Source organism: Musca domestica, unplaced genomic scaffold, assembly GCF_030504385.1.
Source record: "Musca domestica strain aabys unplaced genomic scaffold, Musca_domestica.polishedcontigs.V.1.1 180, whole genome shotgun sequence".
In the NCBI taxonomy this organism is placed as follows: domain Eukaryota; kingdom Metazoa; phylum Arthropoda; class Insecta; order Diptera; family Muscidae; genus Musca; species Musca domestica.
The window spans coordinates 1,119,489-1,135,942 of record NW_026712239.1 but is presented as its reverse complement, the minus strand read 5'-3'; the positions used below and the strand labels follow the sequence as shown (position 1 = coordinate 1,135,942).

The 16,454-nt window shown below is 35.8% G+C and overlaps 1 protein-coding gene across 4 annotated transcripts; it reads right to left on the bottom strand.

The window, feature by feature from the left end:
• Nucleotides 1-3,744: 3,744 nt before the first annotated feature.
• On the bottom strand, nucleotides 3,745-16,155 carry LOC101900207 (zinc finger MYM-type protein 4). Of its 4 annotated transcripts, none has more exons than XM_059121026.1 (12): nucleotides 15,433-16,155; nucleotides 12,872-13,783; nucleotides 12,553-12,801; nucleotides 12,305-12,394; nucleotides 10,499-12,189; nucleotides 8,629-9,752; nucleotides 8,191-8,567; nucleotides 7,992-8,117; nucleotides 7,802-7,923; nucleotides 6,972-7,101; nucleotides 5,457-5,553; nucleotides 3,745-5,375 (listed from the first exon to the last, which is right to left on the bottom strand). In XM_059121026.1, exons 2-12 carry the CDS (start codon nucleotides 13,725-13,727, stop codon nucleotides 5,201-5,203), a joined length of 5,037 nt encoding a protein of 1,678 aa, XP_058977009.1. In that variant the 5' UTR covers nucleotides 13,728-13,783; nucleotides 15,433-16,155; the 3' UTR covers nucleotides 3,745-5,200. The 4 variants fall into 4 exon arrangements, with proteins under 4 accessions (XP_058977009.1, XP_058977007.1, XP_058977008.1 ...); XM_059121024.1 differs by having other exon boundaries at nucleotides 5,457-5,556; nucleotides 15,433-16,154; XM_059121025.1 differs by having other exon boundaries at nucleotides 5,457-5,556; nucleotides 15,542-16,154.
• Nucleotides 16,156-16,454: the final 299 nt, after the last annotated feature.

Genomic DNA, 16,454 nt, shown 5'->3' with positions numbered 1-16,454 from the left:
TCCTTAAATATTGACATTTCGGGGTTTCTAGCCATAATTTGTGATCACTTTTTGAAAGAGGAAAAATAGCATACTTTAAAATGGTCATAACTCCTTAAATATTGACATTTCGGGGTTTTTAGCCATAATTTGTGATCACTTTTTGAAAGAGGAAAAATAGCATACTTTAAAATGGTCATAACTCCTTAAATATTGACATTTCGGGGTTTTTAGCCATAATTTGTGATCACTTTTTGAAAGAGGAAAAATAGCATACTTTAAAATGGTCATAACTCCTTAAATATTGACATTTCGGGGTTTTTAGCCATAATTTGTGATCACTTTTTGAAAGAGGAAAAATAGCATACTTTAAAATGGTCATAACTCCTTAAATATTGACATTTCGGGGTTTTTAGCCATAATTTGTGATCACTTTTTGAAAGAGGAAAAATAGCATACTTTGAAATGGTCATAACTCCTTAAATATTGACATTTCGGGATTTTTAGCCATAATTTGTGATCACTTTTTGAAAGAGGAAAAATAGCATACTTTAAAATGGTCATAACTCCTTAAATATTGACATTTCGGGGTTTTTAGCCATAATTTGTGATCACTATTATAAAGAGGAAAAATAGCATACTTTAAAATGGTCATAACTCCTTAAATATTGACATTTCGGGGTTTTTAGCTATAATTTGTGATCACTTTTTGAAAGAGGAAAAATAGCATACTTTAAAATGGTCATAACTCCTTAAATATTGACATTTCGGGGTTTTTAGCCATAATTTGTGATCACTTTTTGAAAGAGGAAAAATAGCATACTTTAAAATGGTCATAACTCCTTAAATATTGACATTTCGGGGTTTTTAGCCATAATTTGTGATCACTTTTTGAAAGAGGAAAAATAGCATACTTTGAAATGGTCATAACTCCTTAAATATTGACATTTCGGGATTTTTAGCCATAATTTGTGATCACTTTTTGAAAGAGGAAAAATAGCATACTTTAAAATGGTCATAACTCCTTAAATATTGACATTTCGGGGTTTTTAGCCATAATTTGTGATCACTATTATAAAGAGGAAAAATAGCATACTTTAAAATGGTCATAACTCCTTAAATATTGACATTTCGGGGTTTTTAGCCATAATTTGTGATCACTTTTTGAAAGAGGAAAAATAGCATACTTTAAAATGGTCATAACTCCTTAAATATTGACATTTCGGGGTTTTTAGCTATAATTTGTGATCACTTTTTGAAAGAGGAAAAATAGCATACTTTAAAATGGTCATAACTCCTTAAATATTGACATTTCGGGGTTTTTAGCTATAATTTGTGATCACTTTTTGAAAGAGGAAAAATAGCATACTTTAAAATGGTCATAACTCCTTAAATATTGACATTTCGGGGTTTTTAGCCATAATTTGTGATCACTTTTTGAAAGAGGAAAAATAGCATACTTTAAAATGGTCATAACTCCTTAAATATTGACATTTCGGGGTTTTTAGCCATAATTTGTGATCACTTTTTGAAAGAGGAAAAATAGCATACTTTAAAATGGTCATAACTCCTTAAATATTGACATTTCGGGGTTTTTAGCCATAATTTGTGATCACTATTATAAAGAGGAGAAATAGCATACTTTAAAATGGTCATAACTCCTTAAATATTGACATTTCGGGGTTTTTAGCCATAATTTGTGATCACTTTTTGAAAGAGGAAAAATAGCATACTTTAAAATGGTCATAACTCCTTAAATATTGACATTTCGGGGTTTTTAGCCATAATTTGTGATCACTTTTTGAAAGAGGAAAAATAGCATACTTTAAAATGGTCATAACTCCTTAAATATTGACATTTCGGGGTTTTTAGCCATAATTTGTGATCACTTTATGAAAGAGGAAAAATAGCATACTTTAAAATGGTCATAACTCCTTAAATATTGACATTTCGGGGTTTTTAGCCATAATTTGTGATCACTTTTTGAAAGAGGAAAAATAGCATACTTTAAAATGGTCATAACTCCTTAAATATTGACATTTCGGGGTTTTTAGCCATAATTTGTGATCACTTTTTGAAAGAGGAAAAATAGCATACTTTAAAATGGTCATAACTCCTTAAATATTGACATTTCGGGGTTTTTAGCCATAATTTGTGATCACTTTTTGAAAGAGGAAAAATAGCATACTTTAAAATGGTCATAACTCCTTAAATATTGACATTTCGGGGTTTTTAGCCATAATTTGTGATCACTTTTTGAAAGAGGAAAAATAGCATACTTTAAAATGGTCATAACTCCTTAAATATTGATATTTCGGGGTTTTTATCTATAATTTGTGATCACTTTTTGAAAGAGGAAAAATAGCATACTTTAAAATGGTCATAACTCCTTAAATATTGACATTTCGGGGTTTTTAGCTATAATTTGTGATCACTATTATAAAGAGGAGAAATAGCATACTTTAAAATGGTCATAACTCCTTAAATATTGACATTTCGGGGTTTTTAGCCATAATTTGTGATCACTTTTTGAAAGAGGAAAAATAGCATACTTTAAAATGGTCATAACTCCTTAAATATTGACATTTCGGGGTTTTTAGCCATAATTTGTGATCACTTTTTGAAAGAGGAAAAATAGCATACTTTAAAATGGTCATAACTCCTTAAATATTGACATTTCGGGGTTTTTAGCCATAATTTGTGATCACTTTATGAAAGAGGAAAAATAGCATACTTTAAAATGGTCATAACTCCTTAAATATTGACATTTCGGGGTTTTTAGCCATAATTTGTGATCACTTTTTGAAAGAGGAAAAATAGCATACTTTAAAATGGTCATAACTCCTTAAATATTGACATTTCGGGGTTTTTAGCCATAATTTGTGATCACTTTTTGAAAGAGGAAAAATAGCATACTTTAAAATGGTCATAACTCCTTAAATATTGACATTTCGGGGTTTTTAGCCATAATTTGTGATCACTTTTTGAAAGAGGAAAAATAGCATACTTTAAAATGGTCATAACTCCTTAAATATTGACATTTCGGGGTTTTTAGCCATAATTTGTGATCACTTTTTGAAAGAGGAAAAATAGCATACTTTAAAATGGTCATAACTCCTTAAATATTGACATTTCGGGGTTTTTAGCCATAATTTGTGATCACTTTTTGAAAGAGGAAAAATAGCATACTTTAAAATGGTCATAACTCCTTAAATATTGACATTTCGTGGTTTTTAGCTATAATTTGTGATCACTTTTTGAAAGAGGAAAAATAGCATACTTTAAAATGGTCATAACTCCTTAAATATTGACATTTCGGGGTTTTTAGCTATAATTTGTGATCACTTTTTGAAAGAGGAAAAATAGCATACTTTAAAATGGTCATAACTCCTTAAATATTGACATTTCGGGGTTTTTAGCCATAATTTGTGATCACTTTTTGAATGAGGAAAAATAGCATACTTTAAAATGGTCATAACTCCTTAAATATTGACATTTCGGGGTTTTTAGCTATAATTTGTGATCACTTTTTGAAAGAGGAAAAATAGCATACTTTAAAATGGTCATAACTCCTTAAATATTGACATTTCGGGGTTTTTAGCCATAATTTGTGATCACTTTTTGAAAGAGGAAAAATAGCATGGCCCTAAAATATAAATTGCAACTCCACCACCCCGGCGCATCCACAAAAATTATCTATCGAAAAATAAGTTGGTTACTTAATTATTTTTTATTTATTCATTATTTCACACAAGTTATTTTTCATTTGTTGTTTTTTTTTTTTTTTTTTTTTGTTTCTTTCAGTTTTATGCATTATTTTACAATGGTTTTGTGTTCGTTATTAGTGTCACTTAAAATGTAAATATATATGTATTAATGTATGTATGCTTGTAAATGTATGTATATTAATTGCTAACACACCATATACTCTCTATTTTTATGTATTAATTATTTTTTTTTTATTTTATTAAAATTCTTTTTTTGTGATTTTGAAAATATGAAGTTGCTGTGTGTTTATGTTTTATGCTTTATCAATTTGTTGTAATACATTATATTAGGGAGCAAAAAGAAAAACAAAAACATGTTCCGGGTTTTCCTAGTCTATATTTTAGAAATTCTAGAATCATCATGACTATATTTTACATCCATTTTTTTTTTTTTTTTTTTTTTTTTGAAGCAAATATAAACTTTAAAATTAGTTAATTCCAATAGATTACATTAAAAAATGTGAGCATATAAAATGTGGTTGGATATTAGGAGAAGGAGGGTGATTAAAATACATGCTCAACAAAAAATAATAACCTTAAAACATTTGTTATCAAAATTTGGATATTTTATTTCAAAAAAAAAAATGTATATGTCAAGTATGTTGGTATAGTTCTATAATTAATGCAGAATATAATCATAAAATGATCTATTATGCCTTAAAATACAAAAATAAAACCTTAAAAACTAAAATGCTTATCATTGATGATTTGGGGGGTCCACCACAACAAATCAATGGCAAACGTTTTATTTCAAAATCAAAATAGAAAACAAAACGAACACCCAATATAAATGTATTGCAAAAAACAAAGAAAAAGTTATGGAAAATGTTGGGCATCAAATTAAGTTAAGAAAAAAGTGTGCTTTGCACTTTGAAACAAGATATTATTATTATTATTATTTTTATTTAAAGTTTACATAAATGTTTCGCTCTAAAAAAAAGCAAAACTTGCCAATGAACCCCAAATTCATGCGTATGTGTAGGTATAGCTATTAAAAAAATAAAACAAAGAAGAAATCCATTTATTATAAATATTAACATTACAAATATCAAATTTGTGTTTGCCTTCTATATATATAGGTTTTTTTTTGTGTAGTGTCCGTGTTTTTATTTTTGTTTTTAAAGTTGTACAAAAATTGTACCAATTACTCTCATCATTATTATTTATTTTTTTTTTTTGTTTTACTTCATATCGATTAATGTTGTTGTTATTGTTGTTTTCAAGTCCAACATTTCTTATTATTTCCGATTTATTTCTGATCTATCATCTTCTAGTAGAAACATCATTGCCAGCTTTAAGCAGCAATTTTTTTAGGTTATGTTCTTCACGATAGCAATTTGTGGTGTTCGTTGGTTTTTCTGTCTGTCTGTCTAGGCGCTGGTGGGTGTCTATTCCATAGCGTTTTTGTATTCCAAACAATACAATCATTATCATGTGGTTGTGGTCATTCATGATTAACTTGTCAATAGAGCTATATTGATTTCTTTCACCATTTTAACGCGATGCAGCATTTTCTGTAAAGATTCCTGACTTAAGGGTTGTGTTGAGTACCAAACCGGTGAATCGGGTACACATGAGCGTTCGGGTTGCAAATAAAATACATCATTACGTGTCTTTACACTTTCCGGACTGGCGAAACAAAAAACAAGAAATAAAAAAAAATCAAATTCAGTTTTAAATAATTTGTCAAAAAAAATGTCCACAACCTACCATTTCGAAAGATAAAACTCATACAAACGCACGGGACAGCGTAGGGGATTTTCTTCATTTTCTTGTTGCTCGTAGACTTTCTTCTTGCGTGGATTAGCTTCTGAAAAGAATGGCACAGGTTTTAATAATATATCGGGTAACTTAAAACAAGTAAAAAAAGCTGTAAGTTCGCCCGGGCCAAACTTTGAATGCCCTCCACAATTTGAAACGAATTTGGCAATTCTCAATAACAATAAAATCCTTTAAAAATTCCATTCAAATCTTAAAAATACCAAATGTAGCTGTTATATTAGGGCCTATACGACAACATGGACCTGCATAGATAACTTTTGTCATAAGTCATTACAAAATTCAAATGCGAAACTTAAAACAAGTTAAAAAGCAGTAAGTTCGGCCGGGCCAAACTTTGAAAACCCTCCATCATTTGGAACGAATGTGGAAATTAAAAAAAAAAAACCTTAAAAAATTCTGTTAAATTTTAAAAATGCCGAATATTGCCGTTATATTGGGGTCTATACGACGTGGACTTACATAGGCATTGTTTGCCATTAGCCATTACCATATTCAAATTCGAAACTTGAAATAAACGTTGAATAATGTAGTTAAAATCATCAAAATATCGTATATAGGGAGGTACCATTATATCGGAGCTGTGCGAAGACCTGGACCAGCAAATACGATATCTCAACGGCAAATACGATATCTCAAACAATTTCGGTGGGTATTGTACCTAAACTCGTCAAAATACCGAATATCGGTAGGTAATGATATATGGGGCCTATACGAAGACGTGGACCTGGGGCTGGATTCTTGTTCAATGAAAATATGAAATGAAAAATATTTCCTTTATAAAATTTTTCATTTGACATTTCTTTCCTTTATAAAAGTTTTCATTTCACATTTTCATAGAACAAGAATTGAGGCCCTGCATAGGCAATTTTCTGTCATAGGCTGTAGTATCCATTACGAACTTCAAATACCAAATTAGAAAGAATTCCGGCTGTCATAGGCTGTAGTATCCATTACGAACTTCAAATACCAAATTAGAAAGAATTCCGGATATAACGAATATCGGTAGGTACCGTTATATGGGGACTATACGAAGACGTGGACCTGCATAGACAATCTCCTGTCATAGATTGTAGCACCCATTACGAACATCAAATACAAAATTTGAAACAATTCCGGTGAATAATGCCGCAAAAATATTCCCATAAAAAGAATATCGGGAGGTAACCTTATATGGGGACTATACGAAGACGTGGATACACATGTCCCGTTTTCAATACCAAAAGTCCTGCAGACATAATATATATTTGAGTAAAATTTTATCAATCTACTTCATTTCGTTCGGAAGCTAGAGTGATATCCACAGAGGGACAGACAGACGGGCATCGCTAAATCGACATAGAGTCTACAATGTATATTTCGAGGTGTTACAAACGGAATGACAAAGTAAATATACCCTCCATAGTATGGTGGAGGGTATAAAAAGGCTTTACGATATATACTTACCAAGTCCAGCTTGGGGCGGATAGAAACGTAGTAGGACATTACGTGAGCCAGGTGTTTTGGCCGTTTGGCCAGTGCGTTTCCAGTGTTTCATTATATGTGAGAACGATAATTGCATGTGCTCCTCTACCGTCTGAAAGAAAAAGTTAGAAAAAAAAAAGTTAAAAAAAACCTTTAAAAAAAACACATTTTTTCTCAATTGCCAGTCTATTAAAGCCACATGGGAAACTTGAAAGGACAGTTTTGTAGACCGACAGAAAATATCTTTACAGACCATTCCTTCTACAAGTATCCGAATTTTTTAGGACTATACCGGTAATTAAAAAAAATAAAATTAGATGCTATTTTGGACATTTTTTGTTTTCATTCAATAACATTTTAAAGAAAAATGTAAAAATTATGGTTTTTGACTTTGTTGCAGTTTTTTATATCTCACCCTGTATAGCAAGGATTTCCTTAAAAAACGTTATACAAACGATGATTTTCTACCAAATACTTTTTCAGGAATAAAAATTTAAATAGTTTTCTCCCAAGACTTCAAGACTAAGACGATTTTCAAGAGGGTTTCATTCGGAATTCAGGTATGTGCGCGTGGAATTTTTACACCACTTCGGGCATAAACATTATTTTTTAATAATTTTTTATACGATTATGTTTTTGGTTTCTCTTTTTTTTAACTTTTAGTCTTCAAAAGGTTTTCTAAAAATCTAAAGCTAGGCCACCCATCATTTGGTTCTTGAATTAAATTTGGCCTCTTCAATGTGGCCATCTAAAAGCAGACCCTTTATTGGTCCTTCTAATCATCTCCCTAAGTATTTATTGATTGGACATACCGTTAAATTAAAATGTTTTGTGTTGAAAAACATTAATGTGCTCAACAAGACATGCGGTGAATGGGCACCCAATTGTTTGCACTCCCACAAATGTTCCTCCTCGACGCGAGTGACAATGTACTCTGTGGAAAACATAAAAAAGAAAGCATTAAACAAACACCATCAAACACCAAAACAAACAAAAACTTACGTGAATCATTATATAAAACGGAAAATTTACGAGCCACTTCATCCAGGCAATCGGTAAAACGTTCATAATAGGTATCGGTAAATATATTATCGATGCGTCCATTTTCATACAGATACTGTTGGATACCTGTGTAATGGGAGATGAATATCATTAGAAAATATGTATATCAAAACAAACATCCCAGCTGGAAAAAACTCACCTAGTACCAAGTAATATATGGTATCGGGGGCATATTCGGTGCCATTCGGTTTACGAACTTCCTTGACAAACAAACACAGCGAATAGTTTAGCTCATCGGCTGTCATTTGCAGTAATTCGGTCTTGAATGGACGTCGTCGCATGGAACTCTTTTCAATGTCGGCGTTCTTGGTCATGACCCATTGCTTCCAGGCATTAACACCGAATGTGAATTTTAAACACATATTGGCATCGGGCTTTTCCACCGGTTGCATGGGTTGTGGCGGCGGCTGCGGTGATGGTTCCATTTCGTCGATACGTTGTCGCTTGACGGGGGAGCGGCTATTGCGTGGCGATACAAGGGACACAACAGCACCTCGCTTGCGGCCACGACCACCCCTAGAAAAGGCCAAAGTTGTAAATCAATTCAATCTATTTTTTCTTTTGTTTTTCATCTTACCTTTGGGCATCCATAATGTGGTGGGCCTGTTGCTGCTGTTGCATATGATGGCCACTCATATGTGACATGGAATCATCATGCTGCACTATACCCGGCGGAGGATTGGTAATTGTGTTTGCCGTCACTGCCGATTCCAAATCAATGGTGCTAGTGGGTTGATCATAATCTCCCGTGGCCATTTTAAGGGCCATTTGCAGCACATCTTCACCATATGAGTTATTGGCAACATCAACCGGTTGCACACTGTTATTATATTGCAACGATACAACGGCTGGATCTGGTTTAACTTCATCTTCCGAATCTGAATCAGATTCCCGTTTTTCCTCGGCCACCATTTCGGCCATCATCAACAGTTCTGCCTCAAATGGATCGGCTGGCATTTTATCTTGAATCTTTTTGATTTCCTTCATAATACCCTGAGCTGAGTTACGTGTAGTCGGTATGAAAATGGGCACTGGTATGGGAAGGGGTATAGGAACTGGTACGGGGAAGGGTGCCGAATACATGTACATAGGTTGTGGTAGAAATATGGGCACGGGTACAGGTATTAAAACCTTATTCGAATAGTCCTTATCGGTTTGAGTGCCCACTGTATTGGTTTTGGGCTCGGTTTGGAAACCGACAGTTATTGTTTGTGGCTTACAACTGGTTTGGACATTGCGCACAACAGGCGGCAACGGAGGTACGGCCACAATTTTAGTTTCGGTTTGTACGGATACCTTTTCCACAACTTTCTCACCAACATTGCCACCAGATAAGGCTGGGGTTGTACTTGTTGAAGAGCTGGCAGTGCTCCCACGCTCACTTTTTCTCAGTGCTGCCAATCGAGGTGGTGATGGTGTCAGTGATCTATCAATTACTGCCGCTTTGCGTTGTCTACGACCCAACACTGGCTGACTTTGATTTTGCTGATTGTTCGCCAGCACCTGGGGAGGTGGTGTTGGCGGTAAGGCAGACGGCGTTGGAGAGTCGGTCTTTCGTCCTCTTATTCGAGTACGTCTCACAGTGACATTACCAATCATTGTTTCAGTTTCACCGCTGGCCAATGAGGACACTGTTGATATTACCGGCATTGTGGGCAGTTTCTGTTTGGATGCCGAGTTCTGTTTTGAAGGTAATTTCATCTTTTTCGTTAAGGAAGACATTTATAAAAACGGTTAGAATTGCGATAAAAAAAAAGCTAATCACAAAAAACAATATTCTAATTTGGAGCTAAACTCTATTTGAAAGTTCGTTTAAAAAGTATCGATATGAGGGAGTGAAAGGGACAACAGCTGTTTGTCAACTGATCTACTACAAATTATCAAAGGGTTGCCAATCAAACATTTTTTTTTGGTTGGAGAATGATGTGCAATGCACAGATAAAGGATAACATAGGTGGTTTATATATTTTCATTTTTATTTTAGTTTTTGGAAAGGAATATAAGAATAAATTATAAGGCATATGTAAAATAACGTTCTCTTTTGTATATTTAGGCGTCTAAAACAATAACATAAATTTACATTCAAAAAGTGAGAGTAGTAACACCTCTCCCAATTGAGTTGGTGAGAGAGCAACTACCGGAAAGTAAACAATGAAAATAAGAAAGAAAATGTGCCTTTTTTTGGGTTTAACGAATCTGTTCGGGACAAGCTTCAGCTTTAATGTGAAAAATTCAAAAGGCTACATTTGCGGAATACTAAGCTACTTATTGCGCGTTGCCTTAGCCTTTACAGTGCCTTATTGGCCAAAAGGAAAAAATGCGATTGCGGGCGGTTTTAAAGAAAGCCAAAATTCCAAATGGATGGATAAACTTGTGATCGTTCCCATTCTTTGTGTATATACACATTTATTGGTGGGTACTAAATAAAAAAATTTGTAGGTACTTACATGAGCTCCACCTTTTTGCTGTTGATTTCCTTTTAGTTTAACACGTTTGGGTAAACCTGTTGGGAAGGGTGCACTGTGTTTCCCGGACGTTGACGATGACTTTTGATTCGTACTGGTGGCCGCACCGCTGCTATTTACATTCGTAGAAGCTGCATTACTATCACTTTCCAGGGTGAGTGGCGCCCGGGCAAATTGACTTTGAAATTGCATAACACATTGATATGTACAGAAGTTACGCATTGAGGCATCGGACATGGTCAAATGATATTGAGGCGTGGCCATCGTATTGCAATTGTCACACTTGGTGACGGTGCGCGAGAAAGCATTTATCGATACCCCATAAAGGGTGAGACAATTTAACGAGCACATTTGTATCTCCTGATTATCCTGTTGCTTTAGAATCATATCAAAATTGTATTTCTTCACCTTGCACCATTGGCAGGAGACAATACGGCGATTTACCACAATGAAAATATTCAAACAGACACGAGTACAAAACACTTTGGCCCTCTTTTCCGAGTAGATGGTAAAGGATTCCGTGGCTTTGCGTTCGAAATACTTGCAACACATGCCACATTGATCGGCCACAATGTTGCTAACAAATTTAAAGGCTGAAAAGCAGGGATTCGAACAAAAATTGTGTTCCTTGTCATCCAAGATGATTTCAACACGCACCGGCTTGTCATTGTTGCAGACGGCGCAAATGTCATTACGCAGCTTCTTTTTCGGATTAGCAATGCTGTCGTAGCGTCGCATACAAGCCTGAGAACAGAAATCCTTAAATTGCTCCTTGTCTCCAACGGGGGCAAGGAATCCCTCGTTGCCCGACGAAATATCCTTTTGACAGCAGGAACATGTTTTCAAACCCTTCTTGAACTCATTTAGGCAGGCGGCACAACAGAATTGTCGTATATCAAAGCCGAAACGTACACAGTATTTACCCAGGGCTGGATGCGGCACATCACCATGACATGTCTGACAGTTGGCCCCAATGGTGCGCTGATATTTGCCCAAACATATTTCATTGCAAAAATCCATTGTCTCCCACATCAGATTCTTGTCGCCCAGGGTGATTTCCGAAAAACAATCAGCGCAACGCCGCACAAAACTGGCTGCTCTTTCGAGTCTGGCTGCCTCCGCTTCGGCCCCTGTGCGAGCCACAACCCGCGACTCTGAGCTGCCGGATTTTTTACCATTATCATTGGATATGGTAGTGGCTCCGATATTGCGAACGCGTATGGAATGACGTTTCAATTTAAACTTATCCGGCTCCTCCGAACTCAGCAGATTAAAACAGTCATCGTTGCAAACGTAAAAGGTGTCTTCGTCTTGTTTGAAGAAATATTTACACGCTTTTGATTCTTTGCACTGCAGGCATGTGTGTTCATCGTCTTTGTCGCTCTCATTGCTCGTGTTGAGTTCTTCAACGAGGAATTTTTTACGCCTTATAAAATACTTGCCAGTATTGGCATCTAAAAATGCCGTACAACAATCTTGGTCACAAAGGTACGCCACCTCGGTGGTTTCGGGGTAGCGGAATCGAAAACCGCACATTTTCTCCTCTTTGCATTGGGCACAGGTCTTGAGGGTTGTGACAATCCAGGATATTATGGTTTTTGTACTACTACCCGTCTCGCTGGTACTGTGCATCTCCTCCAGCAGGGGTTCTTCGGGATCGACGGCATTCGTTTCTAAAAAAAGAAAAACATGTTACAAGAAGGTGGAGATGTTGAGAAACCTTTGGAAGTTTCGGTCTCAGGATTTACGTAAAAAGCGTGTTGGGGGGAATCTCCCGTTAAAGATTACCTTGATTATCTTCAAGACGTTCTTCTTGATTTTCTTTATTCATTGTATTCACTACTTCGGCTTCAGCTCCAGCTTTTTTTGTAGCTTGAGCTTTGGCAAAAGAGAAAAAATAAATACAGAAGAATAGGGAGAGAAGAGATAGATGCTAAAGTTAAAAACTCCATCATAGGTATTCTGTCTTTACACCACAAGCTTGTAATAACCTCCTCTTCTCCTCGTTTTTTTATACATATGTTAAGGAAACTTACCATTTGATTCGGGTACATTTGATTTTTCCGTGGCATCCTCCTCTTCATTTTCCTTGTCTACCGCAGCAGCAGTGGCATCGCCCCCCTCCTCCGCCTCTTTATCATTCTCTTTTGCATTTTCTGGGGTATCCTTTTCGGCATTTTCACGAGCCAATATGGCCTGTTCCTTTTCGGCATCGGTAACAGTGGACTCGGTATCATCGGGTATTAGGCAAACATCCGATTCCTCGGGCTCTTGTACATTTTCCACTACAAAAGATACAAATATTAATAGTTTTTGGGTACTCAAATCAAATCTCCATCATCTTCGGTAACGCACCATCATCTTCGGCATCATTGTTTTCGGTATTTCCCGCCTCCTTGGCCTTATCATTGTTGCCATCATTCGTTGCATCTGTGGCAGCTGCATTTTCTTTGGGTTCCTCATCATTATTTTCATTTTGTGATTTTTCTTCTTCATCACATTCCTGCTGCAGGGTCTCCATATCCTCGTCATCTTGATCGTCGACATCGTTTGTGTTTTTCTCCCGATCATCATTATCATCTTCGCCGGCATGATCATCAACATCCATGGCATTTTGATCATAGGATTCCTCACCTTCTCCTCCTTCTTCCTCCCCTTGCGCCTCGCCATCTCCCTCGCCTCCCTCTTCGTTATTTTGTGCTATTGGCAAAGTGTTGTCAGCCTCACCCAACATATCCGATTCATCCGGTTCACCACCTGTTGCATTTGTTGTGGCCACATTTGGATCGAATTGTTCAAAGCTTTGTGATTCCGTGTTATCATTGGAACCACCACCCTCATCGCCACCCGTCGCTTCTTCTACTCCTGTATGTTCTCCACCGTCTTCTGTATTTTCCTCCTGCTGCTGTTGATCCTGCTGACCGCCCCCACCACCAGCCGATGTGGCCTGTGAATTATCTTCGTCAACCTCAAATGTACCCTCGGATATTTGATCGAAATCTTCACCCGCCGTATTATTATCCTTGGCTGTTTCGCCACTTTCTGTTACAGGTTCCTCTTGTGCTGCCGCTGCGGCTGCTTCTTTGCCGTCTGCAGCATCACCACCTCCACCACCGGCAGCAGATTGTTGCGTCGTCGTCTCCGATTCGGGGCGTAGCGAAGAATTTGCTTCGTCAGTTTGAAATGAATCTAAACTTGATATCTCCTCCATGTTCGTGTCAAATTATACAGCAAATGGGTGAAGAAATGGCAATAATTAAACATTAACTGGAAATAGAAAAGGGAGAGATTATTGATTAGAAACACTGCAGAAAAAGTTTGTTTTTTTGTGCTACATGTATATTATCTTTTAAGGCCAGCTAATAGTTCTCCTTCTATAGATTGCGCTTCGAAAGAAAAGAAAAAAAACAGAGATCTTCCATGTGTAGAGGATTTCCCAGTTGTCTTCCATATTTCAGAAGGCCTCTAAATCAAAAACCAGACGCAAAGAGATCTATTCGAGGTCTCCACCAGGTTTTCTATAGAAAACGGAGGTCTCCACCAGGTTTTCTATAGAAAACGGAGGTCTCCACCAGGTTTTCTATAGAAAACGGAGGTCTCCACCAGGTTTTCAATAGAAAACGGAGGTCTCCACCAGGTTTTCTATAGAAAACGGAGGTCTCCACCAGGTTTTCTATAGAAAACGGAGGTCTCCACCAGGTTTTCTATAGAAAACGGAGGTCTCCACCCAGAATTACATTCTTTCCTTCGTTATTAATCGTAAACAACGCCCGATTGTAGGGTATTCACCTCCTGGGCCTAAATTAATTTTTCATTTCAAATATTCATGGACCAAGAATCCAGTCTCGGGGACTATTAGGCCTTACACAAACAGATGACCTCCCCCTTTTCTCTCTTAATAGGATTGGTCTGAAATTATATTTTTACAAATTTATCAATAAAACCTCTATGACTCGGTAAAGAATCATACCTAAACTATTATTCTTCCTTCTTCTACATTATGGATCTAAGGCAGCTGTGCCGCATGCCTTATCAATCTAATATAGGGTCTGTCCACATTAATCCATTGCGAAAATTGGCGCTATTCTAGGCTATTGAATTTTTGCATTTCTATTAACTTTACACAAAGTGATGCCGCCCAAGACTATGTTTACATTACTACCCCATAGATCAAGATCAATTTCTTAAACCAGATTTGTTTGGTTTGTATGAGTTAGTCCATAATTACTTGCAATAAATTGATATTATTTTAAAAGAAGACTAGCTCCATCCTCTATGCAGCAACAAAAAATAAAATTATTTTTTTCTACTATTCTCTCTCTCTCTCTCTCTCTTTGCCACCGACATAAAATTCCTATAAAATATAACTTTTTTCTCATTTTAATTACAACTTTTGTGTATATATATTTCATATGTGAAATTAAAATTATCATATGAATATTATTGTCTCCCTCCTTTTTTCCTTTCCATATGAACTGACTGAACGAACGAACCATTTACCCATTTGTTTTGTTTGCCCTTTTACGAAAAAGAAGAAAATCCACAAATGTTGGGTTGTCAAAAACCATTACAGAGGTATGGCCACCTTACAAAATATTTTTCCCGCCGTTGCGATGCGCAAGTAGAAATACAACAACTACACAAAAAACAACAACGAATACATATATAAATACAGCCACAACGACTAGCATTCACGATAATGAGTGAGACCAACAAGACTCGCAATGGACAAAATACAGAAAAAGGTGTACGTTCGCACAACACAGAGCAATCCCAAAAGCAAGGCACAAAGCGCCCATTAAGTAATGCCGTCAGTAGGGTAACACTGTGAACCTCACTCTATGCAAAACACAACACAAAAGAAAAGAATGCTAAAAAGAAACAAATCGCAAACAGCCAGCACTATATTTATTTACCTTTTGAAAAATACTAAATTTTACCAAATGAATCCAGTCGGTAAATATCCAAAATAGAATATCTTTTCGAAAGTTCGTTTAATGATAGGCGAGACAAGACAACACAAACCCTTGTCAGATGTGAGTGATGTTGATGTTTTTAGAAGTACAGCAACGCACAGTGGGAACTCGGCAATCGATGTGCGCTACACCGCAAACAAACAGCCAAACGAACGCCTTTACCACACAAATTTACACAATTATGCGATTTTCTTTACAATTTGCCAATTGAAATTCTTTAATACAATATTATATATACACTTTTATGGCGACTTTTATTCGTTTTCTTCACTCGTCTACCTCATAAAAATGAGGCGAAATAATATGGCAAGCGAAACGCGGAAAGAAAATGCTGCCTGTTCTCGTCGCCGTCGTCGTTGTACGTACAAAACGTAAGAGTAATCACTACTTGTGTCACTTTGGTAGGTATTTGCTCTCAAGTTTTTTTTTCGTCTTCTTTTACACTCACACACACTTCCACTGCGCCTTTTTATGTCACATTATTTATTAAATTTTTTTGTAATTAAATTTATTTCAATGCTTGTTTTTGTTCTGCGATTTGTTATATTTTATAAGCTAGAATTGTGTTAAAATAACCCGATAAATAGGGAACACACATCAAGAAAATCTAATCGGCATTACTACCAAATAAAAAACACACAGAACAAGACTGCTTGAATACACTGCTGGAAAAATGGTAATAGATTAAGGACCAGAGTTGTATTTTAGAGGAATATGACACTTTGTGTTCGTTTCACGAGCAGGGTTGCAAATACGGTTGAGAATTTGAATTATTTTAAAGATTCAGAGTTGTATTTAATAATGAGTGGAATTATTCAATGCCAATGCTAAACATTTTTATTCTCTAGCAAAAAAAAAAAAAAAAAAAAACAATGGTATCAGTAAACCAGAAAAATATTTAATAATAATCCAATTTTCCAAATCGTTAATGGCAAATTTTTGACATAGCAATGTTCCCAAGC

Bases quoted from the DNA above. Each gene is read 5' to 3' on its own strand.
- LOC101900207 (XM_059121024.1), bottom strand. From the start codon at position 13,727: ATGGAGGAGATATCAAGTTTAGATTCATTTCAAACTGACGAAGCAAAT. The intron at 12,802-12,871 runs GTGCGTTACCGA...TATCTTTTGTAG, and splicing joins CAATGATGCCGAAGATGATG to TGGAAAATGTACAAGAGCCC. The intron at 8,118-8,190 runs GTGAGTTTTTTC...CCCATTACACAG, and splicing joins CATATATTACTTGGTACTAG to GTATCCAACAGTATCTGTAT.